Source organism: Rhinocladiella mackenziei (assembly GCF_000835555.1).
Source record: "Rhinocladiella mackenziei CBS 650.93 unplaced genomic scaffold supercont1.3, whole genome shotgun sequence".
Lineage (NCBI taxonomy): Eukaryota > Fungi > Ascomycota > Eurotiomycetes > Chaetothyriales > Herpotrichiellaceae > Rhinocladiella > Rhinocladiella mackenziei.
Window position 1 is genome coordinate 2123773 of NW_013550602.1, and position 20491 is coordinate 2144263.

Consider the following 20491-nt stretch of genomic DNA (forward strand, 5'->3'; position numbering starts at 1 on the left):
ACGAGCCTGGGCAACAGGCCACCAGAAAACTCTAACATGGAATTAAGGTGCCCTTTCGCTAAGTACTCGGATAACGATAGAGTTTAGCACTACTGGCCCTCAGTACATCTACGCTCTGATCGCTTTTGACATCTCCACCTTTTCTCACTTCATTCTCGATACCTGTCACCCCCAGATCTCTCGGTCTGAGTACAAGATAACGAGATCATCCTCGCCTCTAAAAGGAGCTCGGTCCCCGCCTCCTGCAGGCGGTTGGCTGCATGTGAGCTCCCCCCCCCCCCAAAAAAGGTGGCATCCGTCATGACTTCGACCAGATCTTACTCCCACTCGTCCATGTCTCCTCAACCTGTCCCTCCTGATCCAGAATAACGAAGTCGGCCCTCCGTCCAGATTCAAGCCTTCCTCTCTTACTCTCTCCCATCATATCTGCAATGTTCTCTGTTACACACTGCACAGCCTCGGCCAGATTGCAGCCAGTAAATGCCATCGCGTTCCGCACGCATTCGTCCAACGTACAACAACTCCCGATGAGCGTGTCTGTATCCTCGATTGTAACCTTGTTGCCCTGTTTGAGCTGGCGGCTGGAAATTTGATCATGTCCCGGGTAGACGCCATCGGGTAATCCGGCCAGTTCAATACTATCAGTGATGAAGACACACTTCCTTGGATCTGCACGCATGCACAAAGTTAAGACTGAAGGGTGTAGGTGAATTCCATCCGGAATGATAGAAAAATAGCATTTCCCAGTTGCTATGAGTCCTGCCAGTCCAGGATCTCTGTGATGCCAAGGCCCCATTGCATTGAAGACGTGCGTCAGTGCTCGAGCACCCAACTGGAGTGCTGCCAGGCCCTCGTCGTACGTCGCCGCCGAATGACCCAACGAGATGATAACGTGAGGAAACTCTTCCTGTAGCTGTCCAATAAGTGTTGTAGACCCGGGCAGTTCCGGAGCCAATGTAATCAATTTCACCGTGTCCTTGAGATTCTCATCCCCGTACAGGATCGAAGGGGATATCTGTGCCGGTTCCCGCAGATACGCGGCATTGTGTGCTCCCCTTTTTGAAGGATTGAGGAACGGTCCCTCGACATGGGCACCGAGTAGTTCTGCCCCCATGTCAAATGTTCGTGGTTTCAAGGCCGGGACTATCTTCAGTCAAGTCAGCTCGTGTACAGTCCGGCTGAGTAGTGATCTGAGTGCCTCGCTATGCCCTTCCGGCCCTCGATCCCATTAGTGGCACAAGACGGGATAAAATGACGAACGGATATCCTCAAACCTTTTTCCACCGGGAAACGTCCACAGTAGGCACGGTCGCGTACCAGGCCGTCACGCCATGACTGACTTCCATTCTGCTGACTTGTTCTAACTTCCGCTCGTCTCCCAAACTGTCATTGTCCCTAGCCAATTGTGCGAAGTGGACGCCGTTCATGCCATTGGTTTGCAGATCCAGATACCCGGGCGCAACCACTCGACCATTCAAATCTATCCTCTCAACGCCGTCTATTCGATAGTAGTAATTCGGTGTGATGATACCTGTGTCAGAGCTGAAGTAGAGATCTTGGGCAATCAACTCCCCGGACCTACAGAGCAGGCAGTTGGTGAAACATTTCAAGGCCTGCTCCATGACCCAAGATGACCGATGACCATCGACGGCGATATGAATCGGATGCAAATTCGCCTTACAATACAGGAACACGGTTCTCACCAATGAACAAATATCCAAGACGGAAGACTGGGCAAAGGTGCTGAAAATGAAAGGAATTGATGGTCACTGATAGAGGTTCTTTAGCTGTGGGCCAAGGGAACAGGGTGTTTCAAATTTCGGCAAAGCATATTCCGTCTGGCTCCCATGCTTTTATAATATACCTCTTAAGGCAACTATTTTTACCTGCATTTACATGCAACTCTTTCGAGCTGCCGGGTTTTCTATTACTTCAGATCTTCTTACCGGATTGGCCGTCTGCGTCCTGCTCAACCTGATCGGCTCCGTCAGGACCATCGCGACCTCCCATGGACTGAGATTCAGTCACTGCAGGTCTTTTATCACCTTCACCATCTCGGTCGTCCTTCTCAGATGCGACCTTAGTATTTTCCATGGTCTCTAGCGTCCATTCCCATCTCCTTCTCTTTCGCTTGGTTCTGCCTGCAGAGATACTTCGTGACCTCTTACCCCTACCACGGTCAATCTCTTGTGTGGAAATATCGGAAACAGTCCTCGACTTCCGTTTCTTCCTCCCCCGTGACGAATATTCATCTACACGAATTTGGCGGTCGTTGACGAAATTTCCACCTTCATCAGGTGAGGCTTCAATCGACTTTTCCGCATCGGAAGAATTAGATTCATCCTCCGAAGAGCTCAGGTCAACGTGGCGCATAACATACTCCTTCGTGACAATGTTCTCTTCCAGTACCGCGCGAAAAGCTACCTTCTTGGGTGCTGGGAAGAAAACTCGTCTTCCAGCAAGCCGAGGGGTTGAGCCTGCCGAACAGGTGGACAGACGACGAACATCCCGGAGTAAAGGACTATTTTTTAGTATCGGTTGCACTCCGAACGGCAAATTCAGATTGTAAGGCTGATCCAACGATTTCGTAGTTGGTGATGGTGGGCGACCGGTTGTTCTCTGCTGGAAATGCGCGCCAGAGGAAGGGGCTATGGAAACTGGCGATGGTCTGTATGTGAGGTCGAAGGTATTGACAAATGTGTTCAATGTGGTAGGAGTTTCAGTTGCATCAGTGGCAATAGCATTTCGACTGTTGCCCGAGTTGCTATACGCTGGGGTAAGATCGGAAGTTTTCAGCGACAGCTTCGGCCGCTTTCCTGATGACATGGGATGAAGACCTCGGAGATTTTCTGGAGAGATCGGAGACAGAGAGTTGACTGGGCTGAGAAGGTGAGGTGCCGGCGGTGGCATTGATATCGCTAGCATGTTGGTCTTGGTCGTAGACTCTGACTCTGCCAAAGGTCCGTGCATCAAATAAATGGAAGGAAACTGAAGTTTTCAATCCACGAGGGCCTCGTATGCACTTTCTTATGGCTGGACTAAGCGGATCGAGGAGTTCTGCGGCAGGATTTATTCGAGAACTAAGGGATCATCCCGGGGGGGGGTGTCGTAGTGCATAAGCACACATGGGGTGTGAGCACAGCTCCAAACAACCAGGGGGGCCTTTTATGGTGTGGCCTACCACAGCGAGACAGAACCCAAATGAAGTTCACCAGGTGCTCAAGGCGTCTATAGACCTCACCTAAGTATAGGCAGCGTCGTCAAGGAACAAGGACCGGAGGGGGGCAGCTGATATAGTGTGGTGGAAGATATACATAAGGATATACCTACCCACCACGTCATCTGGGCAATCGCCACGAGGAGACTCGCATGCCGCCACGCAGGTCAAGATGGTACCGTAAATTTCAACCATGATCCCTTCCCAGTTGGGGAATCAGCGGACTTGCCGTTTGGAGGACGGAGAATGACAACGACTGTGGCTTTGTTGTTGGGCCGAAGTAGAGAGCTGGGGTAAGGATAGATCTTGCATTGGGCGCTTTCTTTGGCGAGGATCAGGATTCAGGAACACTTGCTGGGGTGAGGCTAGACACGATGAGGGAAAACGTGGTCTTGATCGGATGTTGGAAACACAGGGCCTCTATTTTCAGCGTCGAATTGCCCGGGATAGGAGAATGGACCTGGGCTAAGAAGAGGCCAGATGGCGAATGGGTGGATTTGGGGGCAGAGAACGGACGATTGGGAAAAAACTCTGAATAAGAACGCACGGCGGAATTGGGGAGGCTGATGAAAATAGGCCGCGCGGAAATGGTCAGAAGGCCAAGTTCAGAAACAAGGTTCGCAGGTTGGCGTCGGGGTGTTTGCAAGCATGTTTGACCGTGGGCAGTCCCCAGTTGGTCCGCCGCGAGTCATGCACCTGCACCCCCCGAAACACGGCATGGAAAAACGTGGATCCGAGTGCCGAGGAAAGAAAGATAATCCATGTCTCTAATTGGCTGATGATCAAAATCCTCTTCGGCCTCTCCTTGAGTGGCCGGGGCTGAGCCACCGTCATCGTTTTCTTCACTATCTAGTTAGGTATTATTGCTATGGGCCGTCTGTTCATTGGAGATGGCGTGTCTGGCTAATGGTCGGACGAATTCTCTAATCGTCTACAGCAGTTCGTGGTACCTCCGATGCGCAGCCAATGCAAACGATGGAATGATCTTTAGACAAATATCGCATCGCTCCGCCTCGGGGCTCCCGCTATCGTCGGAGTCCCATTCACCACCGTCCTGGAAATCAGCGTTTGATTTTGTCTTCGCTGTGGTGGGTAACCCAAGCGAAAGAGCTTCTTCGAGAGAATCTGGTTCGACGGTGATTTTGAAATCTTTGAGGACTTCGTCCTGCCGCCGGAACATCCTGCCAATGTCTCTCCCCTCGCTATCTTTATTCTCAGCCGCTGCTTCTGCCATATTGGTCGCCGCGACATTGATCAAGCTGAGATTCCAGCCAGCCTTCTCGTGAAGTTTGCGAAACATAGGCACCAGAGCTTCCTCCACCAAGCGATTTGCAAGAAGAGAAGGTGTTTCAGTCAGGCTGAACACGAAATTGGGCATGGGCGCTGACCGGGAGATGCGATGGAATGCCCTTGCTCGAATGCCGTCTGGACTGCGTAGTGGTCGAGGTTTTGTGGACAAGCGCAATGTGCGTGGATGTGCAATCCATCGCCGACGCCGAGTGGCTGCCTCCGTATCGAATGACTCCGTGACGTCCTCCAGGAGGTCCATGTGCATACGGCGGATCAATCTTTCACCCAGGAGATGTAGCTGTTTCTTGACCTCTTCAAAGGTGTGCAGGTATTTCATGTACGAGTCCTCTTGACTGATCTGAGAGGGAATACGCTTCGCCTTGCCCACTTCGCTGTCGTCAATTCCGTGAATCAGCTCCCAGATCTTTCCACCGATGCCTTTGGGCGAACCTGGACCACCAAGGACTTCTTCAAGCAGTTCCGGTCCCATTCCAGGATAGGAACGAACATCGAGCACGGATATTGACTCCTTTGTGCCTCCGTAGACAAGCCCTTCGGAGAATTCTGAATGCCGACCCAGCACACGCGCCCGGATTTTTTGAGCGAGCTTGAAGCCAATTCCAGGAATTCTACCGATATCATGCTCGTCAAGAAATGTTGTCACGGTGTTTGGTAGTCCGACAGACTCAAATGGCGGCATGATCGTGGTCTGGTTTTGGGGCTTGTTGGCATTGCCCACCAGTTTCGACAGCAACTTGTTTGTGGCAATTCCCACAGTCGCCGTGTACCCTTTCTGAGACTCCAGCTCATGACGAAGATGTCGGGCGAGGTGGGATCCAAGCACCAAGCGAAGGCGTAATCGTTCCTCTTCCTCCGACAACCGAATCGAGCTCGTTGGAGCAACAGGATAAGTGGGACCAAACACGCTCGAGGCATCGTATTCAAAACCAATGGTAGGATCGTCCCTGTTTAGGCAGAAGAAAGAGTGAGCGAGGTCGTTGTGGTTCAGTAAGTCTGCGTTGCAGTCGACCATGTCGGTACAATCTAGCCTGCCGCATTGTAAGCAACCACACCCACTGCCTGAGGTAGACGGAAACACACCAAACTTCATCGAACCCGAGTCTTTCTGCCCTTCCGCTCCAGATGCGTTGCTGCAGAAATCCGTACAAGTCCTTGGATGCATCACGAAACTTAGTTAAATCCTCACCAAGAACAATCACGACCTCTGGACAAACTCGTTTGGCCTCAGTGATGAGCTGCATTTTGCGAAGGCCTCGCCTCCGAGCTTCGTAGTTGCAAGTTACCACAATCTGTTTCTGCTGAATCGCGAGAGGCACGGATTTGAGAACAGGGTTCTCATTTTCCACCACGGAGGCGTAAAAGCAATCATAGTCGAAGTGTATGATTATCCGGCTGTCATATCGCTGCAAGCATCGAGCCTTCTGCATATTCGTCGCAAGACCATGTTGTTCCACCAGAAGGAAAACGTATGAAATCCTACGGCCCCGTTGCTTAATGACTAGTCAATTACACAGAGACTCGTGATTTCGAGAAACTCGATGTTATCTCAGAGGACGCCAGGATTATTAGGTAATAAGCCTGGCACCCGAAATTTGCCAGCCACAAAGCCCGGCCGAGCGCGTCGCGGCTACGCGCAGAGCCTCATAAACATTCACCTTGGGCTGCTTGTCGCAGTTGAGGTACCAACCAACATACATGTATCGGCAAGGACCATTGAGCTAACAACGGCGCATTTGCCCTGTCTCAAGAAAAGTCAATGTCTCAAGCAAATCCCTCATTTCCGACTCGAAATGTCTACGCTTCGTCGAGTAAACTGCCCGATCGCCCTGCCCCGAAATCCGGCGCCGCTCTTCCTCCACAACCATATGCTCAGTCGACCTTTGGCCGACGGCCGGAGCAGCCATATCAATTCGGGCAGTCGACGGCGACACAACAGCAGCATGGCGCGTTGGGAGGAAGACAAAGTATGGAGAAGGAATCAAATGCCCTGAGTGAACTCAGCGAAGAGCAAAAGGATGAAATCAACGAAGCAGTACGCGCTGGCCGAACCGTCGGGTTTCTTCGTAACGCTGATACATTCTTCTGTAGTTCTCACTATTTGACCTTGACCGAGATCGCCATTTGGACTATCACGAACTCCGCGTCGCCATGCGATCCCTGGGATTTTCCGTTCCCAAACCCGAAGTCGCGCAGATAATGCAGTCGCACGGCGTGCCCAAACCGCAATTTAAAAGAGGTCCTCCTGGGAGAGGACAACAATCGTATCATTCAAGCCAACTTCTTCTCCCCCAAAATGCATTTCAGCGCATTGCGGCGCAAAAGGTTTTTGAGCGGGATCCGACAGACGAAGTGGAACGCGCCCTGCTTCTGTTCGACCCTGATCAAAGGGGTTACATAGAAGTCGAGGACATCCGGAGGGTGTCCCGTGAGCTGGGGGAAACCGGGCTTGAGGATGAGGAAATTCAAGCCATGGTTGAAGAGTTTGATTATGACGGGACTGGAAGTGTCGCAAAAGAGGCATTCTATGCCATTTGTCTTCAATGATAATTTTGGACCAACTCGCGTCAGGGTTAACGACATGATGATTTTCTACGACCTGAACGACTGGAATTGTTTGGAGTCTAATCAAGTTGAGTCAGGACCATTGGAGATTTTGAAGCTCTCCAGATCTCATGGAACTTGGCTGTTGTTCATGGGTTCAGAACATATGGTTCGTAGGTATGTGCTCAAAATTTACCGGGCTCGCTGGACAGGGCCATCCTTTGCCATATCTTCACCCATGGAAACGTTCCAATTGTCGATATCTCAGTACCTCTCGGGCCCCAGTAGGACCCTGTCTTGTCCATGGCGAGGTATTTTTTATTATTATTATTTTTTTTTTAAAACCCAATCGCTCAATATCCTGGCAGCTTCTTCGGCTCGAGTGCACCGCCATCTCAGTACTTGTCGAATCCTGCGGCCCTGGTCATTTCAGTTCTCATGGAACTGTGAAGGCCAGTAAGGCACGCGTGGGTCTTCCATGTTGACACTGGGGGTTTGTCTGGAGTGTATAAACACAATCAGCAATGTCTTTGTCTTTCAGATCAAACGACGATTGTTCGGCCATCAGGTTCAAAGCAGCCTTTGACACATAATGAGCATAATTCCCACCGCCTTCTTGCTCATACCTCAGAGTAATAGAACCAGACTCGGACGAAACCAGCACTACTCAACTTCCTCTCACCAATACGGCGTCATTGACCAATTCCTGGACTACAAACGCGGAGGCGACGACTGAGACAGTGTATATCTTGATCTCCTCGTCACATTTCTCATTGCCAAAGTCCTCGATGCCAAATACCAAATGGTGGTAATAGAGGTGTCGATCATCTTGCCTTTCAGTGCAGACGCTAGATCCTATCGACAACTAGGCTGGGAGAGGTCGATGTACGGGGCCTAGATGATGTTATCGGACTTGGGGCTAGAAGGCGGGCTTGACGGTCGAGATGTGGCGCATACGGTATGTGAGAGGCATGTATCATGATTGGAAACCAAGGCTTTCTCGTGTCGGGGAGTTGCCCCTTACGATGAGGGTCGACAGCATGTTTGCGAAGTTGAAGATGGATGGAAGAACAAAAGACGCCAGAATTCCCCACTTGCGGAAGAGGATATTGAATAAGCTAAAATGTCAAAGGAATGCAGTTCCAACATTTGTACATAAACGGAATCTAGTTTATTTGCGATTTCGCCATGTTTTCGCAGCATGCTTTCTCTGGGTCACCTCACCCGAAACGAGCTGCGGAACCATACGTCACTCGGGCAGAGCAGACCACTATATGTGAAGAGGACCTCAGTTGGACAGACTGATTTTTCATGTTTGAAAAGTAACATTTCGGCTCAACATCCTTCTCAAACCTTATCTTCTCTCGTCTTTCCTTAGAGCGACTGTAGAGCCTACAAATCACTCTCTCTCGACTACTCTTTTAGCATTTTTGCTTTGGCCTGGCCACGTCTCAAGTCTCGCGCGCCATTCATCACAACCGTTGGGGTACGGAGAGCGCAAAGCACCGCCAACATCACTTCTGATTTACTCGATTCCAGACTTCAGCAACACTCACGATGGCCGACGCTGAAGAAACGCCCGCGCAGCGTCAAGCGCGAATCCGGCGGCAGAAGCGCGAAGCGAAGATCACAGGGTCGGCGACGGAGAGACTGGACAAGATTACACGGCTTAGTGGGAGGACGCCGGAGACTAGTAGGTCCTATTCCGGTTTTCATATCATTTAATAAGGCTGTGGGTGTAATATTGGCCAAGCAAGCGTTGTCTTATTGACTTGCGAGGGCATATACATCTAATCTGTAGGATCTGAAAGTTGTGGAAAATGGGAGTTCGCTTGGACTCATCTATTCGTGTGACTGACTTTTCTTTCTACAGTGCGAAATGAGTCTTCTCCCCCAACACCACTTCGCTCGCCTACGCCATCACACATACCTACTCCCGGCGGGACGCCAGACTCTTCTGCGACGCCGGAACAGTTGAAGGCGCAAGAGGAATACTTACGAGCACTCTTGAGACAGCCAATGCCACAGGACGGGCAGGATCAAGCACAACAAGAAGATCCTATGATGAAGATGTTACAAGCCATGATGGGCGGGATAGATGGGTCCACCGATCCAAATGCTCCTGGTGGGATGTATGCCGGGTCGGGGTTATCACCGGAGAACGTCTCAAAAGCAACGGGTCTCCCACCTTTCTTGACCAATATGATGATGGGTGGACAAAAGACGCCACCCACGCAGGCGGAAGTGCAGGCGACGCGACTGTGGAAAGTGCTGCATGTCATTTTCGCGATCATGGTAGGGCTGTATCTGGTCTTCAGCATCAACAAAGCAACCGAAATTTTTGGCGAGAATCCGCCGGCGCCAGCGACCTTCCAGAATCCATTTTTAGTCTTCGCGACTGGTGAATTGCTGGTTCAGAGCACCATGGTGGCGACCAAAGGCCATTCGGGCAAAAGCGGGACTGGAGTGTGGATACAGATGGGCAAGGAATTTATCGGGGACGGTGCGATTGTGGTATTCATACTGGGTATAGCGTCCTGGTGGAAAGGAAGTGTATAGAAGGTCGGGAAATGTCACTGGCATCCCAGTCCATGTGCCCGTCTTATTGTTCCAGTAACTTTGTGACTTTGTTTCTCCGTGAAAGTTGGATATCTCAGTGGAAACTTTGGAATGCGTCACACCACAACCTGGAGGCGCACGTGTTTTGTGATCTCGGCGTCTAGATCCCGCCGTGGGCATGACACCGGATCACTGGGCAGAGAGGTTGTTGCCAAGTGTCGAGCCTTTTCGGGGACGGGTGGAGGGATTCGTTCGGTATCTAGAGTCGGTGCCTCTATGGCGTAGGTAAGTTTCGGAGGCTGATGGATGGAATTACGTTGCCGTTGCCTGCTCTTCCAGGGGTCAGCAGTTTACAAAGCGTCCAGGGGACCGATGGTGCAAGCCTGGCGTGGGCCGAGATCTTCTGCAGGAGACTTTGGGAAGTCAGGCCGACTCGGTCCTGATGAAATATGGGGTATTTTCTTGTCTGCAGGCTTGAGGTGGTGTTGGAGAGATGAGGATTTCTTAAATCAATGGCTCTGACCGCTAGGATCTAATGCAACCCCGCCCACAACGAGAAAAGGAGATGATGAATCGTGATCGTGGTAGAAATTGTAATGCCAAAGTTGTGATGATGGCGGGCCTGTTTGGCGTTTTGAGGCCACGGATAAAAGGACCAATGGAGGGGCAATTATTGGTTGGTTGAAGCAGAAAGCAACGGAGCTCCCAGCTTTCCCCGCAGCGCCCACCGGGCACAACCAGATTTGGACTGCTGGTCCATGTTCTTGTCTGACGAAAATCCGATCCCTCTTCACGCCTCCTTCGAGTTTGCCGGTCAACTCCATCCAAAAACGAGGTCTCCGCCGGGGGTTCTGTACTTCCCCTTACCTTTACTCCGTACTACCAGCCCTGACGTCCCCTGTTCCGCTTGTGTCGTATCCATTCCTCTCTATATTAGACCTCCTGACCAACCCCCCTTTGATCCTGGTACCTCTTTCCTGCAAAATCTAGCGCCCCTCCGTGCGCGACGGATATAAACACAGCTCCCTCGCCGATTAACAGCTCCGATCGCTCCCTCAGCTTGCTTGTTTTTACCGCTTGCCATAGATTTTGCTCCGCCCACAAACATGTCTGAGGGCGACGTCAAACCCCCCAAAAGGCCCGTCGTGGTACGCACACTCACCGAGGACCGTAGTTGCCTATTTTTTTCCCTCTTAGCTGATCAGGATACAGGCTGAAGCCCACGAGGTCGACACTTTTCAGTATGCCCTTAATCTCTGAATTTCCTCCTGAGCCAATGGTATTGACCTCACGGCAGTGTTCCCCAGCCCTTCTTCAAGAAAGGCTCTGGCAAAACCAACTTGAAAGACCTCGACGAGTACTATGTCATGTACAAGGAATCAATTGAACAGCCAGATAAGTTCTGGGGCAAATTGGCCCGGGAACTTCTATCCTGGCAGCAAGATTTCCAAACGGTGCACAGCGGCTCTCTCAAGAACGGCGACAGTGCCTGGTTCTTGGAGGGACGTCTGAATGCCTGCTACAATTGCGTCGACCGCCATGCTGTGAAGAACCCGGACAAGCCAGCTATCATTTACGAGGCAGATGAACCGGGTGAGGGTCGCGTTCTCACGTATGGAGAGCTCCTGCGCGAAGTTTCCCGCGTTGCGTACACTTTGAAGCAGATGGGCGTGAAGAGGGGCGACACAGTGGCACTCTACTTGCCTATGATTCCCGAGGCGGTCATTTCCTTCCTCGCTGTCACTCGTATCGGTGCCGTGCACTCGGTCGTGTTCGCCGGCTTCTCTGCAGGTTCCTTGGCCGACCGCATCCTCGACGCCAACTCCAAGGTCATTATTACCACCGACGAGGGCAAACGTGGTGGCAAGCTCATTGGAACTAAAAAGATCGTTGATGAGGCGCTGAAGAAGTGCCCCAACGTTACCCACTGTTTAGTTTACAAGCGAACAGGTGCCGATGTCCCCTGGACCAAAGGCCGAGACTGGTGGTGGCATGAGGAGGTCGAAAAGTATCCCTGCTACATTGCACCAGAGAGCATGGCCTCCGAGGACCCCCTTTTCCTGCTATACACCTCGGGTTCTACGGGCAAACCAAAGGGCGTCATGCACTCGACAGCAGGATACTTGTTGGGGGCTGCGGCGACTGGCAAATATGTTTTCGACATCCACGATGACGACGTGTTCTTCTGCGGTGGCGATGTGGGCTGGATCACGGGTCACACTTATGTCGTTTATGCTCCTCTTCTACTCGGTGTTGCAACCGTGGTCTTCGAAGGTACCCCTGCATACCCAAACTTCTCCCGTTATTGGGATGTCATCGACAAGCACAGCGTGACCCAATTTTATGTCGCACCCACTGCATTGCGTCTGTTGAAGAGAGCCGGCGACGAACACATCCACCACAAATTGAGCAAATTGCGAGTTTTGGGTTCTGTCGGTGAGCCCATCGCCGCCGAAGTTTGGAAGTGGTATTTCGAATCCGTTGGCAAAGAGGAGGCACATATTGTTGACACATACTGGCAAACAGAGACTGGATCCCATGTGATTACACCGCTGGCGGGTGTCACGCCAACCAAACCTGGGAGTGCGTCCTTACCTTTCTTCGGTATCGAACCTGCGATCATCGACCCGGTTTCCGGTGAAGAAATCGAAGGCAACGATGTTGAAGGTGTTTTGGCATTCAAGCAGCCATGGCCTAGCATGGCTCGGACTGTTTGGGGTGCACACAGGAGATATATGGACACGTACCTGAACGTGTACAAGGGCTACTACGTAAGTTCGGTCGTGGATTCTATGGAGGACGGGACTGACGTGACGGATAGTTCACCGGTGACGGTGCCGGTCGTGACCATGATGGGTATTACTGGATCCGTGGTCGTGTCGATGATGTTGTCAACGTGTCTGGTCATCGTCTGTCAACCGCCGAAATTGAAGCAGCTCTGATCGAACATGACGGCGTTGCCGAAGCAGCCGTCGTCGGTATCAACGACGAACTCACTGGCCAGGCTGTCAACGCCTTTGTGTCACTCAAGGATGGAATCGACCAAGGTGAAGGCACACGCAAAGATCTGATTCTCCAAGTCCGCAAGTCGATCGGTCCCTTCGCCGCACCTAAGGCGATTTTCATCGTTGACGATCTGCCCAAGACTCGATCTGGCAAGATCATGAGGAGAATTTTGAGAAAGATTTTGAGTGGAGAGGAAGACAGCCTCGGAGATACAACCACTCTGAGTGATCCAAGCGTGGTAGTCAGGATCATCGAGACGGTCAAGACATCAAAGAAGAAGTGATTTAGAGGCCCCGGTGGATTAAATGGTGTGTCGATATACCCTCAGATTTGGCCAAATTCAGCCTTTTGTCCCTGGATGGAGCATATACCATTTCATAGCTGTTAAAATTTTAGTATATCTTACCCCATGTGATCCCTGCGGAAATGATTCGAGCATGTCTGCCTGGACTGAAATCGCTTCCAGTTCAAGAGACCGTAGAAGGCGGGTGCAAGTTTGGTGGCGATGTTGTCTGCACGGTTGCCTGATTTATCATTCGCTGGAATCCACAGCCGAATTTCTGCCTTGGCAAACGCTAACTCAAAAAGACCCTCCCAGCGCAAGTTGCCATCAACTACTCAACTCCCTTCATTAACTGAGGCGCGTTGCAGCTCACCCAAAGTCGCCATCATTCAGTTCCGTCGCACCCTGGCGTCGACTCTTGCAGGTCCGAATCAACGAAGAGCCCACAGTGAGCTGTTGCCTGCGATCCTCATCATAGATCGACTCAACTGCTCCTGGCGCGTCACGAATTTCCTAGGCCATCACTTTCTTCTATTTCTTCGCCTCGTTCTGATTTATATTCAACAATTGCGCAACGACGCGCATCCTTACCCGTCAATATGTCGTTTGGCAGTGGCGGAGGGTTTTCCTTCGGTTCCAACAGCAATAATCAGAGCACCGGCTTTGGCGGATTCGGAAGCAACACCAACACCGGTAAGTGATACATCTCTTCTACTCTACCGTCCAGACTCTGATATATCGTCTTGGCTCAGGCTTCGGGTCAAACACCAGTAACACTGGCTTTGGTTCCAGTACAGCTGCCTCCAATCCATTCGGGAGCAGCACATTTGGTTCCAACACAGGTGCGCCCCAGTCTCATTCACATCGGCTCAATTTCACTCACGCACGGCCTCGACGACTATCACTGTGTCTGCGACAACGTCTTTTTCACTCTTTCTTGCACTTTCTCGCCTTCTAAGCAACACTCCCCGCTATCCCATCACCATGTTGTTCAACAAGGCCCTCCTCCCTCGTTGTCAACTGCAGCCGACTCCCCCTTCCGCGCACATTGCTTCGTCACCCCCTCCAGAACGCATTGCGGAGACGGATGAACTAACCTCGAAACTCACAGGCTTCGGTAGCAACAACAACAACAACAACAACAACAACTCCTCCGGCTCCCTCTTTGGCAATAAGCCCGCCTCGAATCCTTTCGGCTCAAGTACTACAAATACAGGAGGAGGTCTGTTTGGCGGCTCCACAAACAACACAGCCGGATTTGGCAGTTCAACAGGAGGGTTTGGCAACAACACAAGCACTTTTGGCAGCAATACCAACACCAATTCCGCCTTCACTTTCGGCAATGCCAACAAACCTGCCTTTGGTTCCAACACCAGCTCCACACCACTTTTCGGTCAAGGTGGCGCAGGAACTACTGGCACTTTCGGCACGCAAAATGCCTTTGGCGCTGCGGGATCCGGAACTGCATTGAGCAATCAACCGGTCCCTCCTTCGGAAGGCACTGCTTCAACCCCGTACGCGCCGACCTTGGAGAAGGACAATGCAGGTCAGAATAGCAATTATCAGAGCATCAACTTCATGGCGCCTTATCAGAAATATTCCTTCGAAGAATTACGCTTAGCGGACTACAATGCCGGTCGTCGTTATGGTAATGCCACAGGTCAGGCAGGCGGATTTGGGTCGAGTACATTTGGAGGCTTCGGCTCAAGTAGTACTCCGGCCTTTGGTAGCAATACCACGAGCAACAATCCCTTCGGTTCCGCAACCACATCCTCGACAGGATTCGGCACAAATTCTTCGACGACTGGATTTGGCAGTGGCGGACTTTTCGGGAATAAGCCAGCCGGAAGTGGCTTATTTGGTCAACAGTCCTCAGGAGCCTCTTCCGGTGGACTTTTTGGATCAGCCAACAATACTGCAACAAATACTTTTGGAGGCGGAAATACCGGTTTCGGATCCGGCGGCGGCCTCTTCGGGAACAACGCAAGCCAGAACAAGCCAAACCCCTTTGGCGGCAATACTAACACTCCGACCTTCTCGTTCGGCAACGCCAATACCAATACCAACACAGGCTCTGGTTTGTTCGGCAACACCAATACTTCGAGCACCAATGCTTTTGGCGGCAATCAACAGTCGGGTGGACTTTTCGGAAGCAATCAACAGAAGCCGCTCTTTGGCAATACATCTGGAGGATTCGGGACAACTACAACTCAGAATCAGTCTTCAGGTGGACTGTTTGGCAACACCAACGCCGGCAATACCGGTGGCGGCCTTTTCGGCAACACGAACACCTCTAATACCAACACGGGGGGGGGATTGTTCGGTTCTAGTAACACTAATACCGGCACTTCACTTTTCGGGAACAATGCCAACAACGCTTCAAAGCCAGGGGGCCTTTTCGGAGGAAGCACATTTGGGAATACCAACACTGGGACTACTGGAGGTGGTCTGTTCGGGGGGAATACTGGAGCTAACAACCAGCAATCGAGTGGCCTGTTCGGCAACACCACCAACAACAATGCTCCTTCAGGATTTTCGTTCGGCAACAACGCAAACAAGCCAGCAACAACTTCTCTCTTTTCCAACACCAACACCAATCAGCCTGGAGGTCTTGGGGGTTCGACCGGTAATTTTGGGAGCTTTTTCGGAAATTCACAAAACAATCAACAGGGCAACCAGCAACAGCCGGAATTCAAGCATTCGTCGTTGAATGATCCAAATCCTTATGGCCAGACCTCCATCTGGACAGGACTGCCAATGCCAACACCCGACAACTCCAAGCCCCTTTTCACCCCGTTGTCGGCGACTCAGAAAATGAAAGAGAGCCAGTCGAAGCCACCCCCAAGCCTACGACTCAATCAGTCACGATATATGACCCCTCCGCGACGCTCGGGTTTCGGCTTCTCCTATTCCACTTATGGCACCCCGAACAGTGCAGCGAGCACACCTGGGGCAAGCGGATTGAGCAATAGCATGTACGGTAGCCGGAGCTTCAATGGTAGCAGCTTTGGCCGCTCATTCGGCAAGAGCGCATCTGCCAGCAACTTGAGGTCTCAATTCAACGGAGATGGCGAGAGTATCCTTAGCCCCAATGCTTTTGCTGCCACCAACTCTAGGTGGTCCAGCGGCAACATGCGTCGCCTGACCATTGATCGAAGCATTAGAAATGATCTTTTCAGTCGTCCCTCGTTACCAGCTTTCCCAACGAATGCTCTCGACAAACCGGTTAATGGCAACGCCGAGGTTGCGATCACGAACGGCGAAATTACGGACTCAGGAAACAAGCTCAAGAAACGTGTGAGCTTCGACAAAGATACCACCGGAGGCCCCAACGGCACATTGAATGGGGAGTCAGGGGCTGTGGTTAGGACCGACACCGATGACGACGAAGTTGACTCGGGAACTCACGGAAGAGATTTAAATGGACGTGCCACTCCCGAGACTGAATCTGTTAGAGGCAATGAGCTCGCCGTTGTCCCCGAGGACCGTGAGTCCGACAATGTGGTCTCCAGCAAAACAACTGTGCAGGCCAAACCCGACCCTCAACCCGGAGATTATTGGATGAAACCGTCTCGAGCCGAACTCAGCAAGATGCCACGCGAGAAATTGCAACGATTTGTTGGGTTCGAGGTCGGGCGAAAGGGATGTGGTCGTGTTGTTTTCAATGGTCCCGTTGATCTCACCGCCCTCCCCTTGGATGACCTGTACGAAAAGATTGTCGAGATTCGCCTTCGATCTGTGACGGTTTATCCAGATGCAAGCTCCAAGCCACCGGTTGGAAAAGGTCTCAATGTTCCATCCACCATCTCCATCGAGAATTCCTGGCCTCGTTCCCGTGGACAACCGTCCTCCGCGACAAGTGGACCAGTCTTTGATAAGCACGTCAACAGACTTCGGAAGATGCACGGTACTGAATTTGTCAATTACGAGATGACAACTGGTGTGTGGACTTTCAGAGTGCCTCACTACACCCGCTATGGTTTGGATTACGACGATGATGACGACGGACTCGGCCAGAGTCAGCTTTCTGTTCCACCTGACTCTCTTGGCCCTCAATTCAGGGACGCCTCGGTCATGGAGGTTGATAGTGAAGAACAAGATGATTATGAGGATGACGGAGATGACACCTTTGCTTTCAAACAGAAGATCGTCCCCGGCGGTTACAGCCGACGATCTACTATGGATTACGACGTTGACGCTTCCACTGCTCAGACCGTCGATGAGAAAGGACCAAGCCCCGAATTGGCCGGACAGTCTGAAGACGAGGCATCCGACAATGAAGTCAGTATGGCTGGGTCATATCCCCCGCCCGCAGTGCCCACTCTTGATATGAACAGCCCAAACAGGCCGATCTTAAAAGTCAGTCGCATGGACACCCCCGGCAAAGGTCTCATCACCCTTGATGGCGACTGGGCGGATCAGCTTCAGCGTACCATCAGCCCACGCAAGCAGAATCGAGATGCTCTACGAGATGTCCAGAGCAAAGTCTTACTCGACCGTGCGTACGAACCGATCAAACCCAAAACCGTCAATAAGAACGATTTTCGAACCAGTATCGACATAATGAATTCCTTGTTCAGCAAACACGAAGAGAGAATGGCAGCAAAGGGAAAGAAAGCACTGGCCGAGCCGGAATTTGAGGTTTGATTCATTCCCCTACCCTTCCTTTCTTCCTCCCCTTACCCAAATTTGTCCTTGACCTGAACGTCTGGAACCCTGTGGAATTATTATTTTTTGGGATGAGGAATCACGCTTGTGTGAATTGAACGAGGTTATTATTTTACATAACCCAAAATTGTCACGAAAGTTCGAAGTCCCAGGGTTCAGATATCGGTCATCCAACCAGACCAGCCCATAGTATTGTAGGTAGCTATCTATTGAATGAAACAAATTGGCTAAATATCTGGTGTTTTCTATCTAGTTCCCTTATGCAAAGCGCGCCAAAACCTATGATGACGACTTACACGTGCACGCCGAGATGACCGAGACCGATAAATTGTGGCATGCTTCTTTCAAGCCTCATTTCACGACAAGGGACGCACTGATTTACAAGTCCAAAGACAACAACATCCGTAGTGAGCCCGAGGGTGGTTGGATCACCGATGTGCTTGTCGGAAATCAGGGAGGCAGAAGAGTGGCCTTGACTTCGCTTCAGGGCAAGGCTGATTTCGTGAGTCCATCCACTTCTATCGTGGAATTATTTCATCTTTCTAACGTTCTCCCTTTCCAAAGGACACAACGGATACCCAGTCTCTCTTGGGCAACGCCCAGGTAGTGCTGGTCGATGAAACCCCCCTTGTCAAACACATTGCGGTCCCGTTCTCGAAGATTAAAGATCAACTGGTTCAACGACAAGCGGGTACCGATGAGCTCGACCTCTACGAACTCGCTCATGTCTTATTCGACGAATATGAGGATGAATTCACTCTCGGCTTGAACCGTCAACAGAAGCACGATTTTGAAGGGCGCATTCGCAAAGATCGACTGTCGAAGTTCCTGGCTTCGTTGGTCTGGAGACGACATGGAAATCAAATCAAGGCAGGGGAGAGACCGGGTGGTGCTACTGCGGCGATATTGCAACTCACCGCGAAGAATGTCAAAGCCGCTTGTGATGCGCTAATGCAAGAGAAGGATTTCCACCTCATGATGCTCGTGGCGCAGATTGAACAAGCGGATGATGCGTTCCAGGAGGATATGGCGAACCAACTTGACGCGTGGCGCGAGCAGGGAGTTATTTCTGAAATGACCGAGGAGATCCGTGTCTTGTATGAGATCCTTGCTGGAAACACTAATATTTGTCAGGGCAAGTCGAACGCCCCTATCGAAGACCGAGCTACGACTTTTGCCATTTCCGAGAAATTCGAATTCGATTGGATTCAGGCGTTCTGTCTGTGCTTGTGGTACGGCCGGCAGAAGAATGCTGACATCTACGAGGTCGTCAAGGATTTCCAGGAGAAGTTGACATCGAACCAGGAATCAGCCAGTCCCATCAGCGCAGACGGCAACGAAGATCCTCTTTGGACGATGCTGGAGTTGTTTGCGAGCAACGCCAAAGGCAAAGGGGCTGGCGTTGAGAAACCCGTCTTCCCTCAAGCGCTTACTGCATTGTCTCAAGCATGGGATTGCCAGAAGGTGTTCCGTCTGCACCACGCCGTCGCCGCTGCGGTACCTGGTGTCGTGATCGACCAGCACAAGGCAGATGATCTTGCAATGTGCCTCGCATTCGAATACTCGGCCCGCGGCAATATCGTTGGAAGCATCTACGCCATCCTCCACGTAGGAAACTCGACGAATCGGATGAGGCTTATCAAAGATCTTCTCGCAAAGCATGCCGCAGCCCTGCCCTCACCCCCTGAGAGCGACCAGTCGACGTCAGAAACCCAAACCCAGGCTTCATCACAGCTCTGGACGGCTATGACGACTTCTTTCAAACTCCCTAGTTCGTGGATCTTCCAAGCCAAAGCCCTTCTCGCTCGATCGTCCAACTCGTCACTTACGGAATTCAATTATCTCATCCTCGCAAATGCCTTCACCGAAGCCCATGATTGCCTGCTCCGTCGCGTGGCCCCCCGTCTCGTCATCGACGAGGATTGGGATACTTTGAAGACGGTGCTGGCCAAGTTCGGCGAAAACATCCAAGAGAAAGTCGATGCCGGCGACGGTACAGAATGGAAGGCTGGCGGGGGTATCTACTCCGATTTTGTATCGTTGATGGCGTTCATGGATTCTTCCACGGGACGGGCACGCTCGAGTAATGCCGAGATGGTCGCTATGCGAAAGACACTTCTTCAGCGTCTCCAATCTGCTTTGACATCGTTGAACTCCAAGTTTACCAATGTCGGAGGGTTGCACAAGGATAAAGAGAAGCTGGAAGAACGTGTCGCCCTGTGTGAAATGGGGAGAGCAGTTGCAAGAATGTTGGAACTCGACAATGAGAATGGAATCGGTCATAAGGTGCGTTATGTCCACTGTTTTCATCCTCCCATTTAGCCTCCCGGGGCCCGTTCGCTGAGACGAGCACTTTGCTGATGTTGCATGTTGACAGAAACCGCTCCTCGATCTGCCGCTGACGGAGGACGTACGACTAAGTCACGCTCGGGCCTTGGGTGTGGAGTACTATCGTGGCTTAATGGCGATGGCTCGATGAATTAGGGCATTTGCCAATTCGAGTCGATGATTCACCTGCTCACTCAAAGTTAGGATGACTTGCTATCACGGCGTGTTTTGTCTGAAGTCAGACAAGAAAACCGCCTTTCTCGACCCTCTTAATCTCTCATCCCCATCGCCATCTTGAAATCAGAAAATTTGTGAAGTTAGCTCGCTCACGCACTCCTCGGCTCCCTCATTCACGTGCTACAACCATGACATTCACATTGAGTTCGATGGATGACCAAATCCCTGACCAATAGCTTCCACCTAGAGCCTTGTCGGTCGTCCGGTCACATGGGGTTGAGTACCCCGAACCACTGGTTATCGCTGAATAAGGAGGTATGATTTCCTCGTCCGAGTTTTGATGTCCTTCCCCCCACCCCGAAAAAGAGTCTTGTCTCTTATTGTTTTTGCAAATTCTTTTC

At 51.4% G+C, this 20491-nt stretch overlaps 7 protein-coding genes across 7 annotated transcripts; 5 read left to right on the forward strand and 2 right to left on the reverse strand.

Moving 5' to 3' along the window:
* Nucleotides 1-298: 298 nt before the first annotated feature.
* Nucleotides 299-2925, reverse strand: Z518_04293 (N-acetylglucosamine-6-phosphate deacetylase; the record flags this gene model as incomplete). The annotated part of the gene is made up of 3 exons (XM_013418000.1): nucleotides 299-1147; nucleotides 1275-1555; nucleotides 1947-2925. 3 exons carry the CDS (start codon nucleotides 2923-2925, stop codon nucleotides 299-301), a joined length of 2109 nt encoding a protein of 702 aa, XP_013273454.1.
* A 1223-nt stretch (nucleotides 2926-4148) lies between these two features.
* Z518_04294 (uncharacterized protein) lies at nucleotides 4149-5955 on the reverse strand (the record flags this gene model as incomplete). The annotated part of the gene is made up of 2 exons (XM_013418001.1): nucleotides 4149-5556; nucleotides 5609-5955. The coding sequence occupies 2 exons, from the start codon at nucleotides 5953-5955 to the stop codon at nucleotides 4149-4151; spliced, it is 1755 nt and encodes a 584-aa protein (XP_013273455.1).
* Nucleotides 5956-6284: 329 nt separating this feature from the next.
* Nucleotides 6285-7072, forward strand: Z518_04295 (uncharacterized protein; the record flags this gene model as incomplete). Its single annotated transcript, XM_013418002.1, has 2 exons — nucleotides 6285-6560; nucleotides 6617-7072. 2 exons carry the CDS (start codon nucleotides 6285-6287, stop codon nucleotides 7070-7072), a joined length of 732 nt encoding a protein of 243 aa, XP_013273456.1.
* A 1554-nt stretch (nucleotides 7073-8626) lies between these two features.
* On the forward strand, nucleotides 8627-9628 carry Z518_04296 (uncharacterized protein; the record flags this gene model as incomplete). The annotated part of the gene is made up of 2 exons (XM_013418003.1): nucleotides 8627-8762; nucleotides 8943-9628. 2 exons carry the CDS (start codon nucleotides 8627-8629, stop codon nucleotides 9626-9628), a joined length of 822 nt encoding a protein of 273 aa, XP_013273457.1.
* A 1106-nt stretch (nucleotides 9629-10734) lies between these two features.
* On the forward strand, nucleotides 10735-12917 carry Z518_04297 (acetyl-coenzyme A synthetase; the record flags this gene model as incomplete). Its single annotated transcript, XM_013418004.1, has 4 exons — nucleotides 10735-10776; nucleotides 10841-10869; nucleotides 10926-12399; nucleotides 12450-12917. 4 exons carry the CDS (start codon nucleotides 10735-10737, stop codon nucleotides 12915-12917), a joined length of 2013 nt encoding a protein of 670 aa, XP_013273458.1.
* A 984-nt stretch (nucleotides 12918-13901) lies between these two features.
* Nucleotides 13902-17564, forward strand: Z518_04298 (uncharacterized protein; the record flags this gene model as incomplete). Its single annotated transcript, XM_013418005.1, has 1 exon — nucleotides 13902-17564. One exon carries the CDS (start codon nucleotides 13902-13904, stop codon nucleotides 17562-17564), a length of 3663 nt encoding a protein of 1220 aa, XP_013273459.1.
* Nucleotides 17565-17895: 331 nt separating this feature from the next.
* On the forward strand, nucleotides 17896-20064 carry Z518_04299 (uncharacterized protein; the record flags this gene model as incomplete). The annotated part of the gene is made up of 3 exons (XM_013418006.1): nucleotides 17896-18087; nucleotides 18150-19871; nucleotides 19963-20064. 3 exons carry the CDS (start codon nucleotides 17896-17898, stop codon nucleotides 20062-20064), a joined length of 2016 nt encoding a protein of 671 aa, XP_013273460.1.
* Between the last annotated feature and the right edge of the window lie 427 nt (nucleotides 20065-20491).